We start from the raw sequence: 23,243 nt of genomic DNA, 5'->3' as shown, positions 1-23,243 counted from the left end.
TGTGTCCAATTCTAGGCACTGCAATTTAGGGGAGATGTTGACAGTATGTCCAGAGGAGGGTGAATAAAATGATCAAGGGTCTGGAGAACAAGCCCTATGAAAAGTGGCCTCAAGAGCTGGGCATGTTTAGCCTGCAGAAGAGAAGGCTGAGATGAGACATGATGAGGGCCATGGATAAATATGTGAGGGGAAGTCATAGGGAGGAGGGAGCAGCCATTTATTTATTTATTTATTTATTTATTTATTTTTATTTTGCTGCTCTGGAGACTAGGACGCAGGGAATGAGATTTTGTCTGAACATTAGGAAGGACTTGCTCACTGTGAGAGCTGTTCAGCAATGTAACTCTCCGCTTGAAAGTGGTGGAAGCCCCTTCTTTGGAGGCTTGTAACAGAGGCTGGATGGCCATCTGTTGGGGGTGCTTTGAATGCGATTTTCCAGTTTGGCAGGGGGATAGACTGGATGGCCCATGAGGTCTCTTCTGATTCTATGATTCTATCACTTTGAAGTACTTCTTGCAGTTTTTCTCAGAATTTTCAAGAAGCAATATCTGAATTGACCTCTTGCGGGAACCAGCGAGCCTTTCCCTGCATTTTCCAATGGCACAGCAGTAACAGCATCATTTCAATAAAGAGTGTGTAACCTTTCTAGATTGCAGTCACAGTAGCAAGCAATGATCTCCAGAATGATCAGAATAATGATGAGTAGTATAACTAGGTGGTTTTGTTTTTGTTTTTTTGGTAAAGCATAAGTCAAAAAGCATGCATCTACCGTATGTAAAATACTGGAACTTTTAAGGGTTAGGAGCCAGGACATTGTGCTTCTTTGGAGTCTTCAATACAAGTCTCGTAGTCTCTCTGGGACGTGCCTCGTTTCCATTGTCCCAGAGCACAAGTGCTATCTTTGTCAGCAGCGTCAGGCCCACGGCTGCTCCTGGAATTAATCTCTGAAATCTGAGACTGGGAAAGACCTATGAGCTCATCCCCCTCCTCCCATGCCCAGGCACCCTTTGGAGCTCCTAGCAAAGGAATCCTGGTCTGATCTCACAGCCAAGGAGTGGGAATCCAGCACCATTCACCTGAGACACAGCTGTGGGGCAGACAAGGGCAAAGAAAAAGCACAAGTATTCACCATGCATAAGTAGGACATTTTAGATCTGAATCACGAGGCCCTATTCCTTACTGTCCACCTTGACAAATGCTGCAAGGGGAAGTCCTACACACATGTCCTCAGCCTTAGAGGAACTGGCCACTGTGGTTTAAATGGTGGACACAAATGCACAAGTCCTATATGTTGGGGTGCAGAACAAAACACAAGCACATTGTACTGCGGATGAAGAGTATGCCCCTGTCCCAACCTTTCTCTTTAAAATACAAAGTCATGCATAGGAGAACTTTTCTGAGGACCTCAATTCTCAGAATCCCCAGCTAACTTGTTGGCTGGGGATTATGAGGGCTGTTGTCTTAAAGAGTCATTTTGCTAAGCACTTGGCCTCTTTTTGTGTCAATTTTAAGAGAAAAGCAGGAATTGACACAAGTGTATACCTTTCATGTCTTATATGATATGCTTTTATTTGGTTTTGTTTTGATGCTATCATATTGTGTTGTTTTTAACTTTGTGCTCCCTGGGCTTGTCCCTTTGTAAGCTGCCCCGAGTCCCTTAGGGGAGATGGAGGTGGAGTATAAAAATAAAATAATAATAATAAATATTATTATTCATACCACATGATTACCCCAGGGCACACACTCTCTTCATTGGCTTTTTTAGTCCATCGCACAAATTTATGCTACTGCTGAATTTGGGTGAGGGGGGGGATGTCTTTTGCACCCACATCCATGAGAGGTCAGTGTTGCTCATTTGGTCAAACCATTATGTCCATCGTACCCACACAAACGTACATACACTTGGGCACACAAATTGCAAATTGAAAAACAATGGCAACTAAACATTTGGAAGAACTTTCTGATGATATAAGCTGTTTGGTAGTGGAAGAGGCAGCCTCGGAGTGTGGAGGAGTCTCTTTCTCCTGAGGTGTTCAAGCAGCGGCTGAATGGCCATCTGTCAGGAGTGCCTTGATGGGATATTCCTGAATGGCAGAATGGGGTTGGACTGGATGGCCCTTGAGGATCTCTTCCAAAGCTATGATGCTATGATTCTATGAGACCTTTCCCTCCATCTGCAGTGCTGGCTGGGCTTCAGAAGAAGGTGGGCCGAGGGTGGTGCCAAGGGGCAGGGCCCATCGTAGAGGGCAGGGCAGGGAGCATGTTTGACTTTAAATACCCTGGTCAGAACCTGATCCGCCGCGTCAGTGAAATCCAGCGCGGGCCCTGGACGGCTGGCAACAGGTGACACCTGTTGTGCGAAGAAACACTCCCCGTGGCCCGACAGCAGCCACTGGGAAAGGGCAAAGGGGACCCGGCAAAGATGCCCACCTCCGTCACTCCTGTCTGGCAGGAGAAGAAGGTCCATATTTCAATGAATGCTCTGCAGGGACAAGAGGACTGCTCTGTTCACATTGAAGGCCATCCTGCGATGATTTCTGCCCCTTCTGGTTGAAAAGCAAAGACCAACAATCAACAAAAAAAGCAACATTTTTTCAGTGCCAAGTCTGCAGGTGGAGATATAGACATATATAAGATTCAAGGTCCTAGTTGACCATGGCCCCATATACACTGATCCTTTAATGCAGTTCAAATCTAACTTCAAGCTGCAGTGGCTCAACAACAAACTCCTTCAAAAGCGCACAAAAGTTAGTCCTTAATGTACATCCATGCTCTGTGGTTTGTGTAATCGCCATCCGGGCCTCAAATCACATCCAGGATTTCCTCTGTAATCCTCTGCACAGTGAAATCACTTTCTTCAAAGCCAGTTTGACATTGTATTAAATGGTCAGTGTAGATGGGGGCCTAGGATATAATGCCAGATGCAGAATATTGCAGATGACGAATAAAGTGGCCTTCAACTTCTCTTGCCTCCTCCCTCCATTTATTTAAGATCTATTTTAGGGGTATCCTTGGCCTTTTACTGGTCCGAAATAGCCTTTTTCAACGCCAGAATTAACCTTCCAGTGAGTCACTTCTGATTTGGGAATAAAAGGTAGACCTTTGAGGTCTTAGGGAGGCAAAATGGAAGATTGTGCAGTTGATGTAAAAGGTACTTTTTTGGAGAGCAATTCCCACTTACATCAGCCAACATAGTAGGTAGACATGGCTAATTGGACCATTCCCGGAGTTAAAAATCCAAAGAAGTAATTTTTCAAAACACTCGGCTATTAGGGGATCAAGTAAGACAACATATTCATCCTCCAAGCCCCAATTTCAGTTCAGTTCTTTTCAGTCAATATTCCAATGGTTCCTAGGAATCACTGAGCATGTGTTCAAGACAGCATGCTTCCCATTGTATTATGCTTTTAAAAGATACACTTGTAGTTCTGCAAACTACATGCCAATCTTTCCCTCTTGCATCTCAGTAACCCTGGGTTGGTCACATTTCTTTTGACCTAATAGAACTGGGTTTGCTATTTATTAGCCACAGAGCTCTAGTGCCTCAGCAAACTACACATCCAAGGATAGAATAATTGAGTTGGAAGAGACCTCGTGGGTCATCCAGTCCAAACCCCCTGTCAAGAAGCAGGAAGATTGCATTCCAAGCACCCCCGACAGATGGCCATCCAGCCTCTATTTAAAAGCCTCTAAAGAAGGAGCCTCCACCACACTCTCAAATGGAGAGTTCCACTGCTGAACAGATCTCACAGTCAGGAAGTTCTTTCTAATGTTCAGGTGGAATTTCCTTTCCTGTAATTTAAAGCCATTGTTCCACGTCTTAGTCTTCAGGGCAGCAGAAAATAAGCCTGCTCCCTCCTCCCTATGACTTCTCCTCACATGTTCATACATGTCCCTCATCATGTCTCCTCTCAGCCTTCCCTTCTGTAGGCTAAACATGCCTAGCTCTTGAGGCAGCTCCTCATAGGGCTTGTTCTCCAGACCCTTGATCATTTGAGTGGCCCTCCTCTGGACACATTCCAACTTGTCAACATCTCCTTTCAATTGCAGTGCCTAGAACTGGACACAGTGTGATTCCAGGTTTGGCCTGACCAAGGCAGAATAGAGGGGTGTCCATAGGATGCACCCACGGCAGTTAAAGTGGAATCAGAGTGATCTAACGGTATAATGTGAAAGAACCTCCAGTCTGAGCTTTACAGGAGTTATCCAAGGTACTGAAGCAACTTGGCCTTCCATGGGAATATCCAGTAATTCTCAGTTACATGAAGCAAAATTCAATAAAGTATGGACTCTCCTTGCAGAGATAATGGATTTGCATGTATAATATACAATGGCAGACATTATTTATCTATTTATTTATTTTGCATATTTATATCCTGTCCTTCTCACCCCCGGAGGGGGGCTCAGGGTGTCTTCACAACAGGCATTCATTCAATGCCAACGAGAGTAATAAATGATAAAAACAATTAAAACAATTCATTAATACTTTAAAATTACTAAAACTTTGTTTAAATCACGCAGGTTTGAAATCATAGTCTAGGTCAGTCCATTGTCATTCACACAAATTTGGTCTCATTCTAAATTGCTGCCTCTACTGTTTGAATACTTAGTCCCATAACCAGTTTTTGAGTTTCATTCTAAAGGACAAGAGGGAGGGGCCAAATCTAATGTCACTGGGTAGAGAGCTCCACAGGCAAGGGGCCAACACTGAGAAGGCCCTGTACCTTATCTCCACCAGTCATGTTTGCAGGGATGTTGGGCTCAAGAGCGAGGCCTCTCCCAACAATCTTGGACTTTTGATGGTTCATAGAAGGAGAAGACAATTATGCTGGGGAAAGTGGAAGGTAAAAGGAAGAGGGGCCGACCAAGGGCAAGATGGATGGATGGCATCCTTGAAGTGACTGGACTGACCTTGAAGGAGCTGGGGGTGGTGACGGCTGACAGGGAGCTCTGGCGTGGGCTGGTCCATGAGGTCACAAAGAGTCGGAGATGACTGAACGAATGAGCAACAACAGAAGGAGATACCTTTGGACAGGTAAGCTGGGCCAGAACCATTCAGGGCTTTATAGACTAAAGCCAGCACCTTGAATTGTGCTCGGTAGCAGATTGGCAGCCAGTGGGGCTGGCGTAGCAGAGGGCTGGTATGCTCTCTGTATGCCACTTTCCTCCAATCCCCAGAATTGGAAACTTTATCTTTTGTGTTTAATTACTAATTCTGGAGTCTCTCAGCCTATGAGCCTATGCCGAGAGACTTGTAGTTTAATCGGAAAGGAATGAGAACTGATAAAGGATACTGGGACCCACAATTCCTCACCTAGAAGTAGCACAGGATTTAGCAGCAAAAGTTTAAGCAGCTGAGGGGAAAAAGTAAAGGGCCTGAGGCTGTTAGGAATGGTGGGAGTTGAAGTCCAAAACACCTGGAGGGCCCAAATTTGCCCATGCCTGCTTTACAGTATGCTTAAGCCGCTGAGGGGAAAAGGAGGGGGGTCGACGCCAGGGCTGTAGCCAGAAAGATTTTTTGGGGAGGGTTGAAAATTTTGGGGAGGGGGAGTTTTGAAAATTTTAGGGGGGGGGGAGTTGAAACCTGCCTCCTAGGTCAGGCTGAAGCAAACAGCACAGCAGGGGGCAGAACAGCCTTCCATAGCCTGCAGCTCCGCCCCTGTCAACCACCTCCACCAAGTCTGGCCTCCTTAATGAGAGCATTCAACACCCCCCCCCCCCACCAACTTGGTTGCTTTGCTACATGGGTTATTGCTGCATATATGACGGTGTGAATAAATTGTCAATATTTGCTTGAGATAGTGCTTGCAGTTCTGGAGGGATTCTTAATTTTTTGCGTCTCATAGACTTAGCATGGGGATTTGGTTAACCAGTTAAAATTCATGAGTAAACCAGGTTTATTTTTTTAACCTGAAAAATTTCGGGGGGGGGGGGTTGAACCCCTAACCCCCCCCCCCCTCTCGCTACAGGCCTGGTCGACACTGTTAGGAATGTTGGGAGTTGAAGTCTAAAACACCTAGAGAAAGGCCCGGGTAGGCCCATGTCTGCTCTACAGTATGCTTAAGCGGCTGAGGGTGAAAAGGAAAGAGCCTGAGGCTGTTAAGAATGATGGGAGTTGAAGTCCAAAACACCTGGAGGAAGGCCCAAGTTGGCCCAGGCCTATGCTATAGTGTAATTGAAGAGATGCTGCCTGTGGGGTGCCCCTAAAAGTCCTAAAAGTGGGAAGGGGTTGTGTTTGGAAAGATGCTGCCGGGAGGACCCTCAAAGCCCGGGGTCCAGGAGTGGGTCCGGCCTGCAGCCTGTGCCCAGGAGCGTGAGTCTCTGGCGAGGGGGCTTCTCTTCCCCGCTGAGGCAGCACCGCGTTCCGGGTGTCGGGTGTCGCGGCAGGTGGCCCTCGTGGAAGGGGAGGGGAGGGGAGAGGAGGGGAGGGGGTCCCAGCTGCCTTGGCACCCGGGCTGAGGGAGGGGCGGTGGAGCCCTGGGGCCAGCCCTCGCCTCCTCCTCCGCCGCCGCCGCCGGTGCCTGCGCTCGGGTCCCCCGCCATCGCCCTCTCTCTCCATCGCCCTCTCCATCGCCTTCGCCAGCCTCACCTGGGCAGCCAGGAAGGGAGGAGGAGAAGAGACCCTCGCCCAGCAGCCGTCGGGGGCTGCGCCGTCCATTTCCGGTGAGTGGAAACCCACGGGGAGGGGGGGGGAGTCCACACTGTCGAATTAACTCACTTTGACATCGCTTCCGTAGCTCAGTGCTATGGAATCTTGGGAGCCAAAGTGACCACTACACTCTTTGGGCCCTTCCACACAGCCCTCTATCCCAGAATATCAAGGCAGACAATCCCACATTATCCGAGTGTGGACTCAGGTATCCCAGTTCAAAGCAGATATTGTGGGATTTTCTGCCTTGATATTATGGGATACAGAGCTGTGCGGAAGGGTTCTGAATGTGGACTCAAATAACCCAGGTCAAAGTAGATATTGTGGGGTTTTCTGCCTTGATATTCTGGGATATAAGGTTGTGTGGAAGCCCCCCCCCCCCCCGACTATTCTAAACCAACTAAACTGTTCCTCATTGAGGACTGCAGACCTGAGCAGTGTGAGGTTGAATTCCAACAAGCAGAAGAAGCTGGGCTAAAGGCCAGATCTGCTTTGAACTGGATTATCTGAGGGCCTTTCCACACAGCCCTATACCCCAGAATATCAAGAAAATCCCACATAATCTCAGTGTGGACTCAGATCATCCAGTTCAAAGCAGATATTGTGGGATTTTCAGCCTTGATATCCTGGGATATAGGGCTGTGTGGAAGGGCCCTGGCAGAGAAGGCCACATACCTGGATAGAAAGAGGTGGAGCCAATGTAAATATTGTACAGAAATTGAGAGAATTGTGTGCATGGTTAAAAATAAAGCTGTGGAGACCTCACAACCTCTGAGGATGCCTGCCATAGATGTGGGCGAAACATCAGGAGAGAATGCTTCTGAAACATGGCCTTACAGCCCGGAAAATTCACAACCCAGCGATTCTGGCCATGAAAGTCTTAAACAATATAAAAGAAATGTTACATGAAAATGAAGTGTGCATAAGTATGACCACCAACGGAAACTAAGTGTAAGCAAGATGTTTTAATGTTGAAACAATAAAAAATATTGTTGGGGGTGTGTGTGTGTGTTTGTGTGTGGGTGTGTGAAAATGTCACATACTGCACTAGATGACAAATCCCAGAATGCTGTAGCACTGAGCCAAGTCTGTTATAATGTTATCAAACTGCCCTAGCTCAGTGCTACCCTAGTCCACACTGCAGAATTATAGCAGTTTAATAGCATCATTGAAGGCTTTCATGGCTGGAATCATTGGGTTGTTGTAGGTTTTTTCGGGCTATATAGCCATGTTCTAGAGGCATTCTCGCCTGATGTTTCCTCTGAGGATGCTTGCCATAGATGCAGGCGAAACGTCAGGAGAGAATGCCTCTAGAACATGGCCATATAGCCCAAAAAAACCTACAACAACCCAGTGATTCCAGCCATGAAAGCCTTCGACAATTCTATCAAACTGCTATAATTCTCGAGTGTGGACTAGGGTAGTACTGAGCTAGGGCTGTTAAAAGTGCTATAAAACTGCAGTGCGGACTAGGGCTGGATCTACATTGCCTTATATCCCAGGATCTGATCCCAGATTATCTGCTTATCCCAGATTATCTGGCAGTGGAGACTCAAATAATCCAGTTCATATCAGATAATCTGAGATTTTTTTTGTGTCAGGAGTGACTTGCGAAACTGCAAGTCGCTTCTGGTGTGAGAGAATTGGCCGTCTGCAAGGATGTTGTCCAGGGGACACCAGGTTGTTTTGATGTTTTACCATCCTTGTAGGAGGCTTCTCTCATGTCCTTGCATGGGGAGCTGGAGCTGACAGACGGAGCTATCCCTGGATTTGAACCTCAGACCTGTCAGTCTTCAGACCTGCCGGCACAAGGGTAACCCATTGCGCCATCAGGGGCTCTTCATCAGATCCTGGGATATAAGACAGTGTAGATCCAGCCTACATCCTGGGATGTGTGATCTGACGCAAGTATTTTTTTAAAGGTGTATTTATGTATTTATCTTAAAGTTTTGAATGTATATTCTGCCTTTAAAGGGCCATTTCCTTCCACCACCATCATCACCACCTTCTCTTTTTATGAAGGAAAGCTTCTGTGCCTTTAAACAGGACAGAAACTCAACAGGTGATGCCTGTCCCTTCATTTGGTCTCTGAACAGGAAGGGCTCCCCCTGCTGAATTTCTATCCCTTGCCAAGTGTTTTCACTCTTCTTTCTCTCCCAAATGGGGGTTCAAAGCTCACAATTTAAAAGAAAAATCCTATTAAAAACAGGTGAAAAAGTCAACATCCAAGTAGCATGAAATGAGTGACAAGGTTTGACTCCATTTCATGCTGCCATGCCTCAAGGCTGACCCAGAATGACAACCTTGTGGAGTAGGTTACAGCCTGAAAATGCTCTTACAGATCCTTGCAATTCAAAATTCCCCACCAAGGATAGCAACTGGACTCTGTGGGTTTCATGGATAAATGAAGAGAAGGGAACACACAAATGTCCTTTTGCTTTCACTCAAGGTTTTCCTTTCTTCCTTTCCTTCCTCCCCGCAATATTTTGGAATCTACCTCAAGTTTGGGTTTGCAACTGCAGGACCTTCAAAGATGACACTCCTGGCTTCTGAACGATCAATGCTGATCCGAAGCAAGTTCCGCTCCGGTAAGTAGGACCTGAGTCTGGATTGTGCCCTCTAAATGCACTTTACACTGATTTAGGATTGTTTGTACGCTCTCACCAACGCCCCATCTCTCCTACCTTATTCATGCCTAGCATTATTTTTAACTTTAATTACATTTGGCCCAGGCATAGATTTTATTTGTGTGTTGTATTACTGTCATTGTATATTGCCTTTTTGTTTATGAGTTTTATTTAATTGTTTTACTATTGTTGTTATTGCTTGTATTGATGTATTGTGGGCTTGGCCTCATGTAAGCCGCACCGAGTCCCTTGGGGAGATGGTAGCGGGGTATAAATAAAGTTTTGTTATATTATTATTAATATTATTTTATTCTTTTGGCACATGGGTGTTGTTGACCTTTGCTGAGTTTTGTGGTTGGTTGTGTTTGTTTGTTTTTTTTTGTGGGGGGGGGGAGCAGTCTGGTGTAGCGGTTTGAGGGTGGGATTATGACTCCAGAGACCAGGCTTTGAGTCGCCACGTGGCCATGAAACCTATTTGGGCAGGTTGCACTCTCTCAATCTCAAAGGAAAACAATGCCAAGAAAATCTTGTGATAGATTTGCCATAAATGGGAAAGTGAGCTCAAGGCAACATGCTTGGCCTCATCCCCCCTAGTCTATCTTCACAACTATCCTGTGAAGTAGTTTATGCTTAGAGTGAGTAGTCTTAATATGTTATCCAGTGAATTTAATGTCTTTGGCTCCATCTACACTAATAATAATAATAATAATAATAATAATAATAATAATAATAAACCATTATTTATACCCTGCTACCATCTCCCGCAGGACATGGTGTGGCTTACAAGAGGCCGAACCCAAATACATCATAAAACATAACAACAACAATACAACAATAGATAACTCATAACAAAGCAAAAACAATACAATAATGACACGACACAATTAAAAACCTGTGGCAGGGCCAAATGTAAGAATCATTTTTTTTTTAAATGCTGGGCATGTCCAGGGAAATAGGTTGGATATTTTAAAGATAGGTGGGCGTGCAGACAGTACTAACTCTCTCATAAAGTGCGTTTGGGACATATTGCTTGGGAGTCCTTATTCCCAGAATAAGGACTCCCAAGCAATATGTCCTTATTCTGTCATATAATCCAGTTTCTGAATTCAGATAGTCTGCTTTGAACTGGATTATGGGGCAATGTAGACTCATATGAACTGGATGATGGTGCAGATGGCACTCCATGCTGGCCACATGACCTTGGAGATGTCTACGGACAACACCAGCTCTTTGGCTTGGAAATGGAGATGAGCACCAACCTCAAACACAACTAGACTTAATGTCAGGGGAAAACCTTTCCCTTTACTTTAGACCAGTGGTTCCCGACCTTTTTTTGATTAGGGTCCACTTTGACCAGTGACCACTTTGACCAGGGACCACTCTCCAACATTAGTACCAAAAGGAGTGGAGCTGGTTAGCTCTGTGGCAAGGAGTGGAAATAAAATAAAAAATAAAATAAAGAAGGAGGTTCACAGACCGGATTTTCATTCTCGGGGCCCACTGATGGGTCACGGCCCCCTAACCACTGCCTTGGACTCATATCCAGTTCAAAGCAGATAACACTATGTAACACAATTTTTGTTCCTGGATTATAAATGTCATTTCCTAATTGGTTCCATCATGAAAACATGGAAAAAGTTTATTAAACTGCAAAAGCTTTGTTTTTGCGGAAGGGACATCCTATGTTTCCATAGCATTGAGTCATAACAGTTAAAGTGATGTCAAACTGCATTAATTCTACAGTGTACATGCACCCTGAGATATAGGTTTTGTTTCAATTAGCAAGCAGGGGGACATCTATTGTTCCCAAACAGATCCATCTTCTGTTCTCCTTCTGTACATCCAAGGTTTGGATGGGAGCAAAACTGGGCAATTGCCAAAGTCTCCGGCTGTCTATCCTGTTGTTGTATGTTAAGGCCAGCCCTGTTGTGATTCAGAGCAAGGCCACAGCCTCAGGCAGCAGATTCTCTGTGGTAGGGAGAGAACAGCTGAAAGATGTGAGAGTAATATGCCACATAGCCAGCTTTTCATTCACTCAGTCAAGTTGTTGCTCTCGAGCGTGGTGGAAGTCTCTCATCACCAGTGTTAACATTCATCTGCCACTTTGCTCAAGTTACATGCCATACCCTCCTGATTAATACTTTCTTGTCCCATTTTTCAGCTGCTTTTATTATTTATTTATTTATTTCTCGCTTTTCTCCCAGATTGGGACTCAAAGCGGCGAACAACACGTAAACAAAAACATTACAATCATAAAAAATAAACCTAGTCATCAAAACACATCTCATAAAACATTATAGAGCATTCTACAACATCATAAATAACTAAAGGTAAAGGTTTTCCCCTGACATTAAGTCCAGTCATGTCCGACTCTGGAGGTTGGTGCTCATCTCCATTTCCAAGCCGAAGAGCTGGCATTGCCCATAGACACCTCCAAGGACATGTGGCCGGCATGACTGCATGGAGTACCGTTACTTTCCCACTGGAGCGGTACCTATTGACCTACTCACATTTGCATGTTTTCGAACTGCTAGGTTGGCAGAAGCTGGGGCTAACAGTGGAAGCTCATTCCACTCCCGAGATTTGAACCTGTGACCTTTTAGTCAACAAACTCAGCAGTTTAACCCACTGTACCACTGGGGGCTAATAACTAACTCAAGATAATTTATCAATGTCCAATTTTCTCTCTCTTCGCCATTGTATTTGTCAACTAACTGAACTGGGGATGGGGGAAGAGGAGAGGACAGACTTGTCTTTCCCAGTAGGGTTAGGCAAAAGTAACCTAGTGCAGGCTCTGCTAGGTCATCTGCCCTTCCTCATTGAAAAAAACCTTTGGCCCTTTTGACCACATTCTGACATTCTTGGCCAGAAAGTGTCCTATTTTCCTTTGATGTAGGAAAATAGGACGTGCAGCAAGTTCCATCTTTACCTTCAATGGCAGAATGCATGAGTCCAGCTCTACCTTTCGTTTTCTGGTTGGAAATGTCAATCCCGTTCAGTGGTCAGCTGCTCATCTAAAACAGAGGCCAGGGTGGACCGGCCATTAGCCGAACTGAGGTGGCCACCTCCGGTCACAGATTAAGGTGTCAGTATTTTTCTTGCCAGAAACTGGGAGAGACATTTCTGAAATCTGCTGCCTCAGGTGCTAAAATAACTTGCGTGCCCTATGGCACTACACACATTAACTTTATAGGAGTGGAGGAAGGGCTCCGTTTGCTGATCTGCCTCAGGCAGCAGAATGTCTTTGGCCAGTCCTGCAAATAAGCATTTTCTTACCTCTGCAGGAAGATATAAATAAATAGTCCAGGACAACAGCTACGTCTTTTCACTCTGAATGTCTGGAGAGGGAAGGTCAACCCTGATATTTATGAGGACCTCTTTCATTTCCCTTCCCCTTGGCTGAATTAACTGACTGCAAATCCCATTTTGCACTTTGCACTCTGTTTGCAGCAATTGACCTGAGATGAAGACAAAGGGGGAATGTGGGAGGAGGAGAAAAAGACATTTTAAAAGTGACTTTAAACAGGATAATGGAGTATTACAATAATACTATCTAACAAAATTTGAAAAAAAATCTGTTCCTGGTTTGAAAAGGTTATTTCCTGTATTGTTGAAGGCTTTCATGGCCGGAATCATTGTCTTGTTGTAGGTTTTTCAGGCTGTATGGCCATGTTCCAGAAGCATGCTCTCCTGTCATTTTGCCTACATCTGTGGCAAGCATCCTCACAACCTCTGAGGATGCTTGCCACAGATGCAGGCAAAATGTCAGGAGAGAATGCTTCTAGAACATGGTCATACACCCGAAAAACCTATAACAATCCAATGTTATCTCATGTTTAATTGCGATACTTACCATACTTTGAAGGTAGTTGTTATACTCTAGAAACTTCGTTTAGTGACTATGTTCAAATGGTTGAGACACTAGGAGATAGTCAATGAAAGACTATAGCAAAATGTGCAGCAGGATGTCCAGCAAAAACAAAGTTTTTGGAATTTAATAAACTTTTTCCATGTTTTATGATAGAACCAATTAGGTAGTAAAGGTAAACCTTCCCCTGACATTAAGTCCAATCGTGTCCAACTCTGGGGAATGGTGCTCATTTCCATTTCTAAGCCAAACAGCCTGCATTGTCCATAGACACCTCCATGGTCATGTGGCCAGCATGATTGCATGGAGCACAGTTACCTTCCCGCCAGAGCGATACCTATTGATATACTCGCATTTGCATATATTCAGACTGCTAGGTTGGCAAAAACTTGGGCTAACAGCAGGAGCTCACCCCGCTCCCCGGATTCGAACTGCCAACCTTTCGGTCAGCAAGTTCCTAAACAATTAGGAAATGACATTTATAACCCAGAAACAAAAAAGGTGTTACATAGTATAATCCGAACTATCCATTCCAGACTGGGATGGTTATAGGATAATGATAAATAATAATAAATAATAGACTTTATTTATAACCTGGCACCATCTCCCCAGAGGGGACTCAGGGCGGCTAACATGAGGCCAAGCCCAAAATAATACAACATGATTAAACACAAGATAGACAAAAAATAAATCATAACAAAATATATAAAATAACAAATTCAGGAAACAATATAAAATAACATAATAAAACCGAAACACAGAGGGCAGGCCAGATGTATAAAGTAAAATCTTAAAAGGTTAAAACTCTGGGCGAGATAGGGATAAAACTGCATTTATAAAAGAAGGGCCCAAAAGAGAGGAGCAATGGGATTTGGCCTTTATAGAGGGAAGGGGATGTAGCATAATATGATAAATATGTGCAGAATTCAGTTCCAGTAACTAGTCAAACATGTGTATTTTCATATACAGTAAAATGGGATGCCTGTCTAAGATGAAATCCTATTTTGAGGATGGTCTTCACATTGTAATATATTTTGAAAACGTCTTTGAGTGTCCCCTTTCCATACCTTAGATCAATCTACATCAGTACTTCTCAACCTGTGGTCCACCATAGAATCATAGACCCATAGAGTTGGGAGAGACCTAGTGGGCCATCCAGCCCCACCCCCTGCCAAGAAGCAAGAAAATCACATTCAAAGCACCCCAGATAGATGACCATCCAGCTTCTGTTTAAAAGCCTCCAAAGAGGGAGCCTCCACCACATACCAGTGGTCCACAAGAACTAAAATATAGTCCACAGCCTCACTGTTACTACACTATTGCAACAAGAACAACTGGTCTCTTATAGTACTGAGACTTATTAAATATGGTTTTCTGTGGGCAAGCAGAAATGGTGACTACTGGATGGAGTATGTTTTGTATCAGAAACTAGAGCTGATGTGGTCTATCCAATCCCATTTTCTGAATTAGCACCCCAAATAATCAAAATGAATCTAAAGTTGACGAAAAACTGATTCGTAACCCTTTTGGTACTAATGTTGGAGAGTGATCTCTGGTCAAAGTGGTCTCTGATCAAAAGAAGGTTGGGAACCACCGGTCTAGATGCACAATTTGCTGTGCTCTTCCTTTCATGTCTCATCATTTTTTTTTCAAGGGACTATTACAGAATTGAATTATGTTTGATTGGAAAGAGGAGTAACAGTAATGTTATGGCAAAGCAGTGTTGGCAACTAGGACAGTTCATGAAGGCAAGTTGTGGGTGGGAAACAGAGGGGAAAGTGGAATGAACGGGAATGAAGAACTGCATGAGTGCATAATCTCTCCAAAGTTAATTACAAGACTGAAGCAATTGTAAGAGTCAAGATCATTTCAGTCAGGTTGGTGTCCCAGAACAAAGTATCTACTATATATGTGCCTTCAAGTCACCTGTCAACTTATGGCAACCCCACTAATTGTACAGGGTTTTCTTAGGCAAGGTGAACTCAAATGTGGTTTTGCCAGTTCCTTCCTCTGAAATATAGTCTAACATCTTGAATCTCTCATAAGATCTTCTGGGGAGGCCCTGCTCTCGATCCCGCCTGCGTCACAAGCATGGCTGGCGGGGACGAGGGACAGGGCCTTCTCTGTGGTGGCCCCTCGGGTGTGGAACGCCCTTCCCATGGACGTTAGATCAGCCCCTTCGTTAATGGTGTTTCGTAGAAAACTAAAAACCTGGCTGTTTGAACAGGCGTTCGGATAAACAGTGCAGTGTACACGATGAATATAGGATATAGGAATATAGGAACGGAACTATGGATGACGAATTTGGATCACGATTTGTTTATGTGTTGGTATTGATGTGTTATTACCATGTATACTATGTTGTTAATGTTTTTTTTAAAATTTTGTATGTTGTTGGATTGACTTTTTGCTCTTGTTGTGAACCGCGTTGAGTCGCCTACGGGCTGAGAAACTGTGGTATACAAGCAAAGTATACTGTGGTATACAAGCAAAGGGAGGCCCTGCTCGTGATCCCACCCACGTCGCAAGCGCGCTTGGTGGGGACACGTGACAGGGCCTTCTCTGTGGCGGCCCCCCGACTTTGGAACGCCCTCCCAAAAGAGCTCAGACAAGCCCCCACTCTAGCCGTCTTCAGAAGGAACCTAAAAACTTGGCTGTTCCGTTGTGCCTTCCCAGACTAGGAATCCCCACCCAAGCCCTAGTAGCACCTTAGCATAACAAATTGTCACTGCACATCGCACTTTTAACCCTACGTGCCTCCTGCCATTCAGCACTTTTAACCCTTGTACCCCAGTGCGCCGGCCGAACCAGTTTTTAATAATGTCCTGAGGTACTGTCTTTGTTGTTATTCTGCTTATTGCTTGATTTGCTTAGTATTGTGGTGTTATGTTATTTTGCTTATTGTTTGATTTGCCTTGTTGTTGTGATGTTATACTTTCTACTGTATTGTGTTTGAGGCTTCGGCCTGTGTAAGCCGCATCGAGTCCTCCGGGAGATGCTAGCGGGGTACAAATAAAGTTAATAATAATAATAATAATAATAATAATTAATAATAATAATAATAATAAAGTAAATAAGTAAATAAATAAATAATTTAACTCTCATCTAGCTTTCTCATCTAGCCTAGCCCATGCTTTATGTTTTTACAATCCATGCTATGCTTGCAAAACATTTTATCACATGGACATGGAAATCAGTATTGCCTCTTAAAGCTTTAGATCAGTGGTTCCCAAGCTGTGGTCTGTGGACCACCAGTTGTCCGTAATAACTAAAATATGGTCCATGGCCTCACTGTTATCACACCATTGCAACAAGAACGAATGGTCTCGCGAAACCTTCTTATAGTGCCAAGGCTTATTAAATGTGGTTTTCTGTGGGCAAGCAGATGGTGACTAATGGATGGCATATGTTCTGTACTGGAAACTAGAACTGATGTGGCCTATCCAGTGCAATTTTCTGAATCAGCACCCCAAATCACCAAACTAAATCTGAAGTTGACCAAAAACTGATTTGGAACCCTTTTGGTACTAATGTTGGAGAGTGGTCTCTGGTCAAAGTGGTCCCGGGTCAAAAAGGATTGGGAACTACTGCTTTAGATGGAGCTGTTTTAATCAAAAGGGACCTGTTTCAACATGTCTTGTGTATGCATGTTTGTATCTATCACTGTTGGTCCTGGTATGTTACATACTGGGAACAAGGCTTGGAAAATGTTCTTGTTTTCTTGAACCACTCTAACAACCACCATGTCAGACTACATAGAGAAGCCATTCAAATCCACAATCATGTGGACAATTTCAACAGAAACGAGGAAACCATGAAAATGAACAAAATCTGGCTACCAGTATTTAAAAAAAAATCTAAAATCAGAACAGTAAATTAAGAGCAACACTCAAAAAACAGGGGAAATCCAGTCAAGACTCAATCAAGGCCAGCTAACACCTCCAAACAAAGGATCCCCCCCCCCAGGCAGCAACCAGCCAGGCTTTGAAGCTGCAAGGTGGCCAATCAAGGTGGCCAATTGCAACATTCACACTTGCTTCAAGCAGACAAGAGTTCTTTCACCCACCCTGGACATTCCACTGATATATAAACCTCACTTGCCTAGTTTCCAATAGATCTCACAACCTCTGAGGATTCCTGTTATAGATGTGGGTGAAACGTCAGGAGAGAATGCTTCTGGAACATGGCCAAGCAGCCTGGAAAAATCACAGCAACCCAGTGATTTTGGCCATGGAAGACTTCAACAATACAAGATTCATTATGTTCTCCAAAGAATAATAGAGATTCCCTAAGTGCTTCTGGAACATGGCCAAACAGCCCAGAAATATCACAGCAACCCAATGTTCTTGTTTGGACTATAACTCCCAAAATCTTCCAGTTAGCATGCCTGGTAGTCATTCAAAATGGAGGCTTCCATCAGCAGTAGTCTCTTAGACCAAATACTGCTAGGAAATGATGACATTAGAGATGGCCTTCTGCTCTAAAACTAATAGAGCTTTTTTTTAGAAAAGCCCTAAACTTCACATCATCACCCTTCATCCAGTGTCTTGGAAAAACAGCAACAATGAGGATTTGTGGCAAAAACTTGTCAGTTACTTGATATTCAGTCACTTAGCTGTTAAAAACAGATTGTTACTCTACTAAACAGTTTAACCTAGAGAATATGATAGACAAGTGTATTTTATAGGTGCTTGTGTCAAGAAGCGAATACTAAGTAGCTATTTTGTGTGCTCTTGTGTCATATGTGAAATGTCATTCATGCTGCATAGCTAATGGGTTATATAGTCAAACACACATACACTGCTGCCCCTTTGCAAGAGTTATTGCAGCCTCTGGCCTGGGAGTTTGGGGCATCTTCTGTTTCCAGCCTTTTAAATAAATAGCGAGTGGCGTCACCCCAGCTGCTGCTGAGAATGGGACAAATGCCCAGGCGAGCAGGGAGGCAGGAGGGAAGGGGCACAGGAATAGAAACGCTGGGAGCAGTCCCACCCTCCCAAAGTATGATGTGCCCTCTGCCTGATAGTGGGGCAAAGCGTGGAGAATCTCACCCACCCAAATATACCCACTTTATGCTGTGTCTTGAAAGAGTTGTCCTTTCCAGCACAAGGAGCTATTGTCCCAAGGGGGTGGTATGAGCTTCTGAAAGGCAGAAAGAAGAGCCGTCATACAGCTCTTGATTTCAAAGCAGGCTGGCAAAGCTATTTCGGATTTCTGTAGAGCAGCTGGGCTCTAGCTACTGTTCCAATTCTCCCATTTCCCTTCGTATACTGCCTTTGTCCTGTACCATCTCTACCATTTTCCCTTCCTCTGCTGCCTTTGTCCCGTGCCAACTCTACCATTTCCCTTCCAATATTGCCTTTGTCCTGTACTAACTTTACCATTTCCCTTCCTATACTGCTTTTCTCCTGTGCCAACTTTACCATTTGTTCTGTGCCAACTCTACCATTTCCCTTCCAATATTGCCTTTCTCCCGTGCCAACTCTACCATTTTCCCTTCCTACTGCCTTTGTCCTGTGCCAACTCTAACATCTTCCCTTCCTACTGCCTTTGTCCTGTGCCATCTCTACCATTTTCCATTCCTATACTGCCTTTGTCCTGTGCCAACCTTAGAATTTGTCCTGTGCAAACTCTACCATTTCCTTCCTATACTGCCTTTTTCCTGCGCCAACCTTACCATTTTCCCTTCTTATACTGCCTTTGTCCTGTACCATGTCTACCATTTTCCCTTTCAATACTTCCTTTGTCCCCTTCCAACTCTACCATTTCCCTTCCTATATTGCCTTTGTCTCGTGCCAACTCTACCACTTCCCTTCCAATATTGCCTCTGTCCTGTGCCAACTCTTCCATTTCCCTTCATATACTGCCTATTTTCTATGCCAACCTTACCATTTTCCCTACTTATGCTGCCTTTGTCCTGTACTATCTCTACCATTTCCCCTTTCTATACTGCCTTTTCTGTGCCAATTACCATTTCCCACCCTCTATTGCCTTTGTGTAGAAGGGGCCTAAGTGAGCTCGGGATTTCGTATTTCCTGACCTCTGCAGATAGTGCCAAGGAAAAAGAGGACTAATTGACCACTGTATTCATTTGGTACATGGGGCTTTAGTTACTTGTGAAGGAAAGACGTCAAGCTGGCTTAGAAAGTTTTACATTTTTGCCTGGGTCACTGCCAAAATCAGAGCCACTCATGTAAACGGCACCTGCTTCTTCCATGCCTTTCCCCGCATAAATGCACGTCAACCACACACCATTCCATTCTGCCTCAAGCATGTTGTTTTCCATCAGGGAGCAAACTTTTTGTCATTGGATCAGCCGAGCACATTTTAAGTCTGCCAAGGGGATGCACTTGATCCCTGGGAATCCAGTCTGTCAGGCTGGAGGTCCACCTGTTGTATTGCCGAGAGACCAAGTAGCTTCACCCATTTCAGTTGGTGTCATAGTAGGTCTACATCACCACTATTGCACCTATGCTCTGTTGTATATCCTGGCTTTTTACACTTTCACAAAAATCCATTTTGCACCTATAATGTTTCACAACAGTTTATATATGAACATTTTTTCCATTGGCAAACGCCATTGGAATCCTTGGTCTTTGTTTTGTTGTTTCTTATTTCTTTTTATGGGAATGAGTTCTTTCAGTTGGCTCAATGCTATGTAGAGGCAAAAGTGACAATATGGTTTCCATTGTGTTATCAAAGGCTTTCATGGCTGGAATCGCTGGGTTGCTGTGAGTTTTCTGGACTGTATGGCCATGTTCCAGAAGCATTCTCTCATGACGTTTCACCCACATTTATGGCAGGTGTCCTCAGAGGTTGTGAGGTCACAACCTCTGAGGACGCCTGCCATAGATGTGAGTGAAACGTCAGGAGAGAATGCTTCTGGAACATGGCCATACAGTCTGGAAAACTCACAGCAACCCATGGTTTCCGTTGTTTTACTAATTTTTATAATTGTGTAATTTTTTGTGGTTTTTGTCCCCTGATTCCCGTAACGTGGGAAAATCAAAGATGTTTCTTATAGTTCAGGACTTTTGTAATATTTATAAAATTTGCAATTAGCCTTCCCCAAATAAACTTTATCTCTAATATACCAGGCATGATTGTGCCAAGCCAAGTGATACATGGTGCATATAATAATAATAATAATAATAATAATAATAATAATAACAACAACAACATCAACAATTATGGTTCCATCTACACTGACCATTTGATGCAGTTTCAAGCTGGTATTAAAGAAAGTTGTTTTACTGTTCAGATGATTACACAATAAATCCTGAAACCAGTTTGGTGCCTAGATAGTGATTATACAAATCACAAAGGACTGATGCACTTACTGGTATTCTTTTGCTTCCTTTTGTGGGAGTTTGTTGTCTGGCTGGGTTCAAACTGCATTAAATGATCAGTGTAGATGGGGACAATGTGACCTTAAAACATATTGCATTCTGGCAAGGAATTTTTGGCAAGGAATTCAATTTTTCCCTAAGCTTTCTAGAAGGTTTACATTTCTGTGTTAGAGAAGAAGGAAAGTTGCAGGGGATAATAGTATTAGGAGGTCAAAAGGGAAGGCAAATTCCAGGAAAAAATATCTGTTCCTGGTTTGAAAGTGTTATTTCCTGTTTCATTGTGTGTTACTTACTTTGAAAGTAGTTGTTATACTCCAGAAACTTCATTTTTGTAGCTGCCACAAACTATATTGAATTAGTTGAGACTCTAGGAGATAGTCATTGAAAAACTATAGCAAAATGTGCTGCAAGTGTTCCCGCAAAAAAAAAAGTTTTTGCAATGTAATAAACTTTTTCCATGTGTTTATGATAGACCCAAGTAGGAAATCACATTTATAATCCAGGAACAACCAATTGTGTTATATAGTGTTATGACTGCCCCAACTGTCTTCCCATCTTTCTCCTTCCTGGGCAGGGTATGTGCAGAGGTGTGTGTGTTCACACAGGTATTCAGACCAATGCTGAAGAGTGTTTGTAACAGCTGCACTTTGAAAAGCAGTGGGGTGAGCATGGGGTCATTTCTGCTTTCTGCCACAGAGATGCCAGCATCTAAGCTATGCTAATATTTCCCATACATCACGCACCCTCCAGCTCTCTTCTTTTGGCAGTGACAGTCCCAATTAATAATCTTCACTTTTCCAACTGTTTTTAAATTGCTCCAGTTTTTCTCTATTCCTCTCATTTCCCCTGTTTGTTCTTAAAGGTAAAGATAAAGGTTTTCCCCTGACATTAAGTCTAGTCATGTCCGTCTCTGCAAGGTGGGGCTCATCTCCATTTCCAAGCTGAAGAGCCGGTGTTGCCTGTAGAAACCTCCAGGGTCATATGGCCAGCATGACTGCATGGAGCGCTATTACCTTCCTGCCAGAGTGGTACCTATTGGATCTACTCACATTTGCATGTTTTCTGCAAGGTTGGCAGAAGTTGAGGCTAACAGTGGGAGCTCACCCCGTTCCCTGGATTCGAATCGCCGACCTTTCAGTCAGCTGTGCCACTGGGTTACTTCAATTGCTGTAAATTGCGTTCAGTGTAGTTTGCAGTTGGAATTGGGCAGGTCAACATTTTGTCTTTCTCAGTTGGCTCAGTCAAAAGAAAACTGCTGCATCTTGTCTTAGCTTGTGCGTTCTTAGTTATTAATAATTTTTGACTTCTTGGCCTCACGCTGATGTTGCTCGGCATCCTGATTTTCATCTGTGAAATAGAAGCCCCCAGTGGCCCAATGGGTTAAACTCTTGTGCCAGCAGGACTGCTGACTTGAAGCTTGGGTTGCTGACCTGAAGGTTGCTGGTTTGAATCTGGGGAGAGTATGGATGAGCTCCCTCTGTCAGCTCCATCTCCATATGGGGACATGAGAGAAGCCTCCCACAAGGATAGTAAAACATCAAACATCCGGGTGTCCCCTGGACAACATCCTTGCAGATGGCCAATTTTCTCACACCAGAAGCGACTTGCGGTTTCTCGAGACGCTCCTGACATGAAAAAAAAATCTGTGAGATGTTGGTAGATGTGGCATCACAACAGATTTTATCTCTTGGTTGTGAAGTTCTCTAGTTGTTCTGCAGGAATCACTTATCATGTGGTTACGATTTTATGGTGTTGAAGAAGCTCCGTGCTGCGGTTCTTTTACTGCGGCATTTACGACTGAAAAAGGATTGATATTTATCATTTATTGAGCAAAACAGATGCAGCTCCAGGTTTCTTGAGCAGAACTTGCTGGGCGATGTTCACTGTGCATTCATTTATTTTTCATAAGATATTCATTTCCAGTCTAATTTTGCACAACATTGACTCCAGCTGTTCACTTTTCCCTCTCCGGTTCTGCTGTATCCTTAGCTAACAAGATATAGTCATTGCCGAAAGCTAAGCGCCTTTGTTGTTTACTGTTGGCGTAGGCTCCATATTCCCAGTTTAATTTATTGAACCGTACTCTCAGAACTGGAGGGAATAGTTTCAGTGAAATTGTCTTGCTTTCTCCACTCGGTTGCAACCCTAGATGCAGCCAAGATCTCTGAACTGTGTGGTCTCTGCAGTATAGAGTCTCTTGGTTTCTTCAGGCTGGTTAGCTTATATCTAGTTCATTCCATTCCGGTCTCATTCAGTACATTACAGGCAGTACTGACTTCAGTGGAATCAAATGAGGTGCCATCTCTTGTCCTTCTCTTGGACTCTTCCCAAAATGCATCCTGGCTTGTTTCCTGAGTCAAAGGACAAGGGTGGCTTCAGATTCTCTGGCCCCAAAGCCATTCCATTCCATTGGAAAATTAGATTTTCATCAAGACTTCAAACAGTATGGACCCCAATCTTTACTCTGTGATGAAAATGGATATGCTGGCCAGGGATTGTGTGAGACGTAATTGACAACCTGACTTTCGGTCATTCATTCATTCTGAATTACACTCATCTTCTGCACTAGGAGCCCCCAGCGGTACAATGGGTTAAACGTTTGTGCCGGTGGGACTGCTGACTGATAGGTCAGCAGTTTGAATCCGGGGAGAGTGGGTTGAGCTCCCTCTGTCAGCTCCAGCTCCCCATTATTTATTTTTTATTTATTGTGTCAGGAGCAATCAGACAGTTGTATTACATTTTTAACAAACCAC

The 23,243-nt window shown here is 43.9% G+C and overlaps 1 protein-coding gene across 1 annotated transcript in view; it reads left to right on the top strand.

Moving 5' to 3' along the window:
• Positions 1-6,460: 6,460 nt before the first annotated feature.
• LOC132777857 (myocardin-like) overlaps positions 6,461-23,243 on the top strand; it is a 36,308-nt gene continuing 19,525 nt past the window's right edge. The window contains exons 1-2 of the mRNA XM_060780370.2: positions 6,461-6,663; positions 9,153-9,237. Coding sequence (XP_060636353.2) covers positions 9,183-9,237 — 55 coding nt within the window. The 5' untranslated portion in view covers positions 6,461-6,663; positions 9,153-9,182. The remainder of the gene's footprint in view (positions 6,664-9,152; positions 9,238-23,243) is intronic.

This window comes from Anolis sagrei, chromosome 6 (assembly GCF_037176765.1).
Source record: "Anolis sagrei isolate rAnoSag1 chromosome 6, rAnoSag1.mat, whole genome shotgun sequence".
In the NCBI taxonomy this organism is placed as follows: domain Eukaryota; kingdom Metazoa; phylum Chordata; class Lepidosauria; order Squamata; family Dactyloidae; genus Anolis; species Anolis sagrei.
The sequence above is the reverse complement of the archived record's forward strand: the minus strand, read 5'-3'. Positions and strand labels throughout refer to the sequence as shown.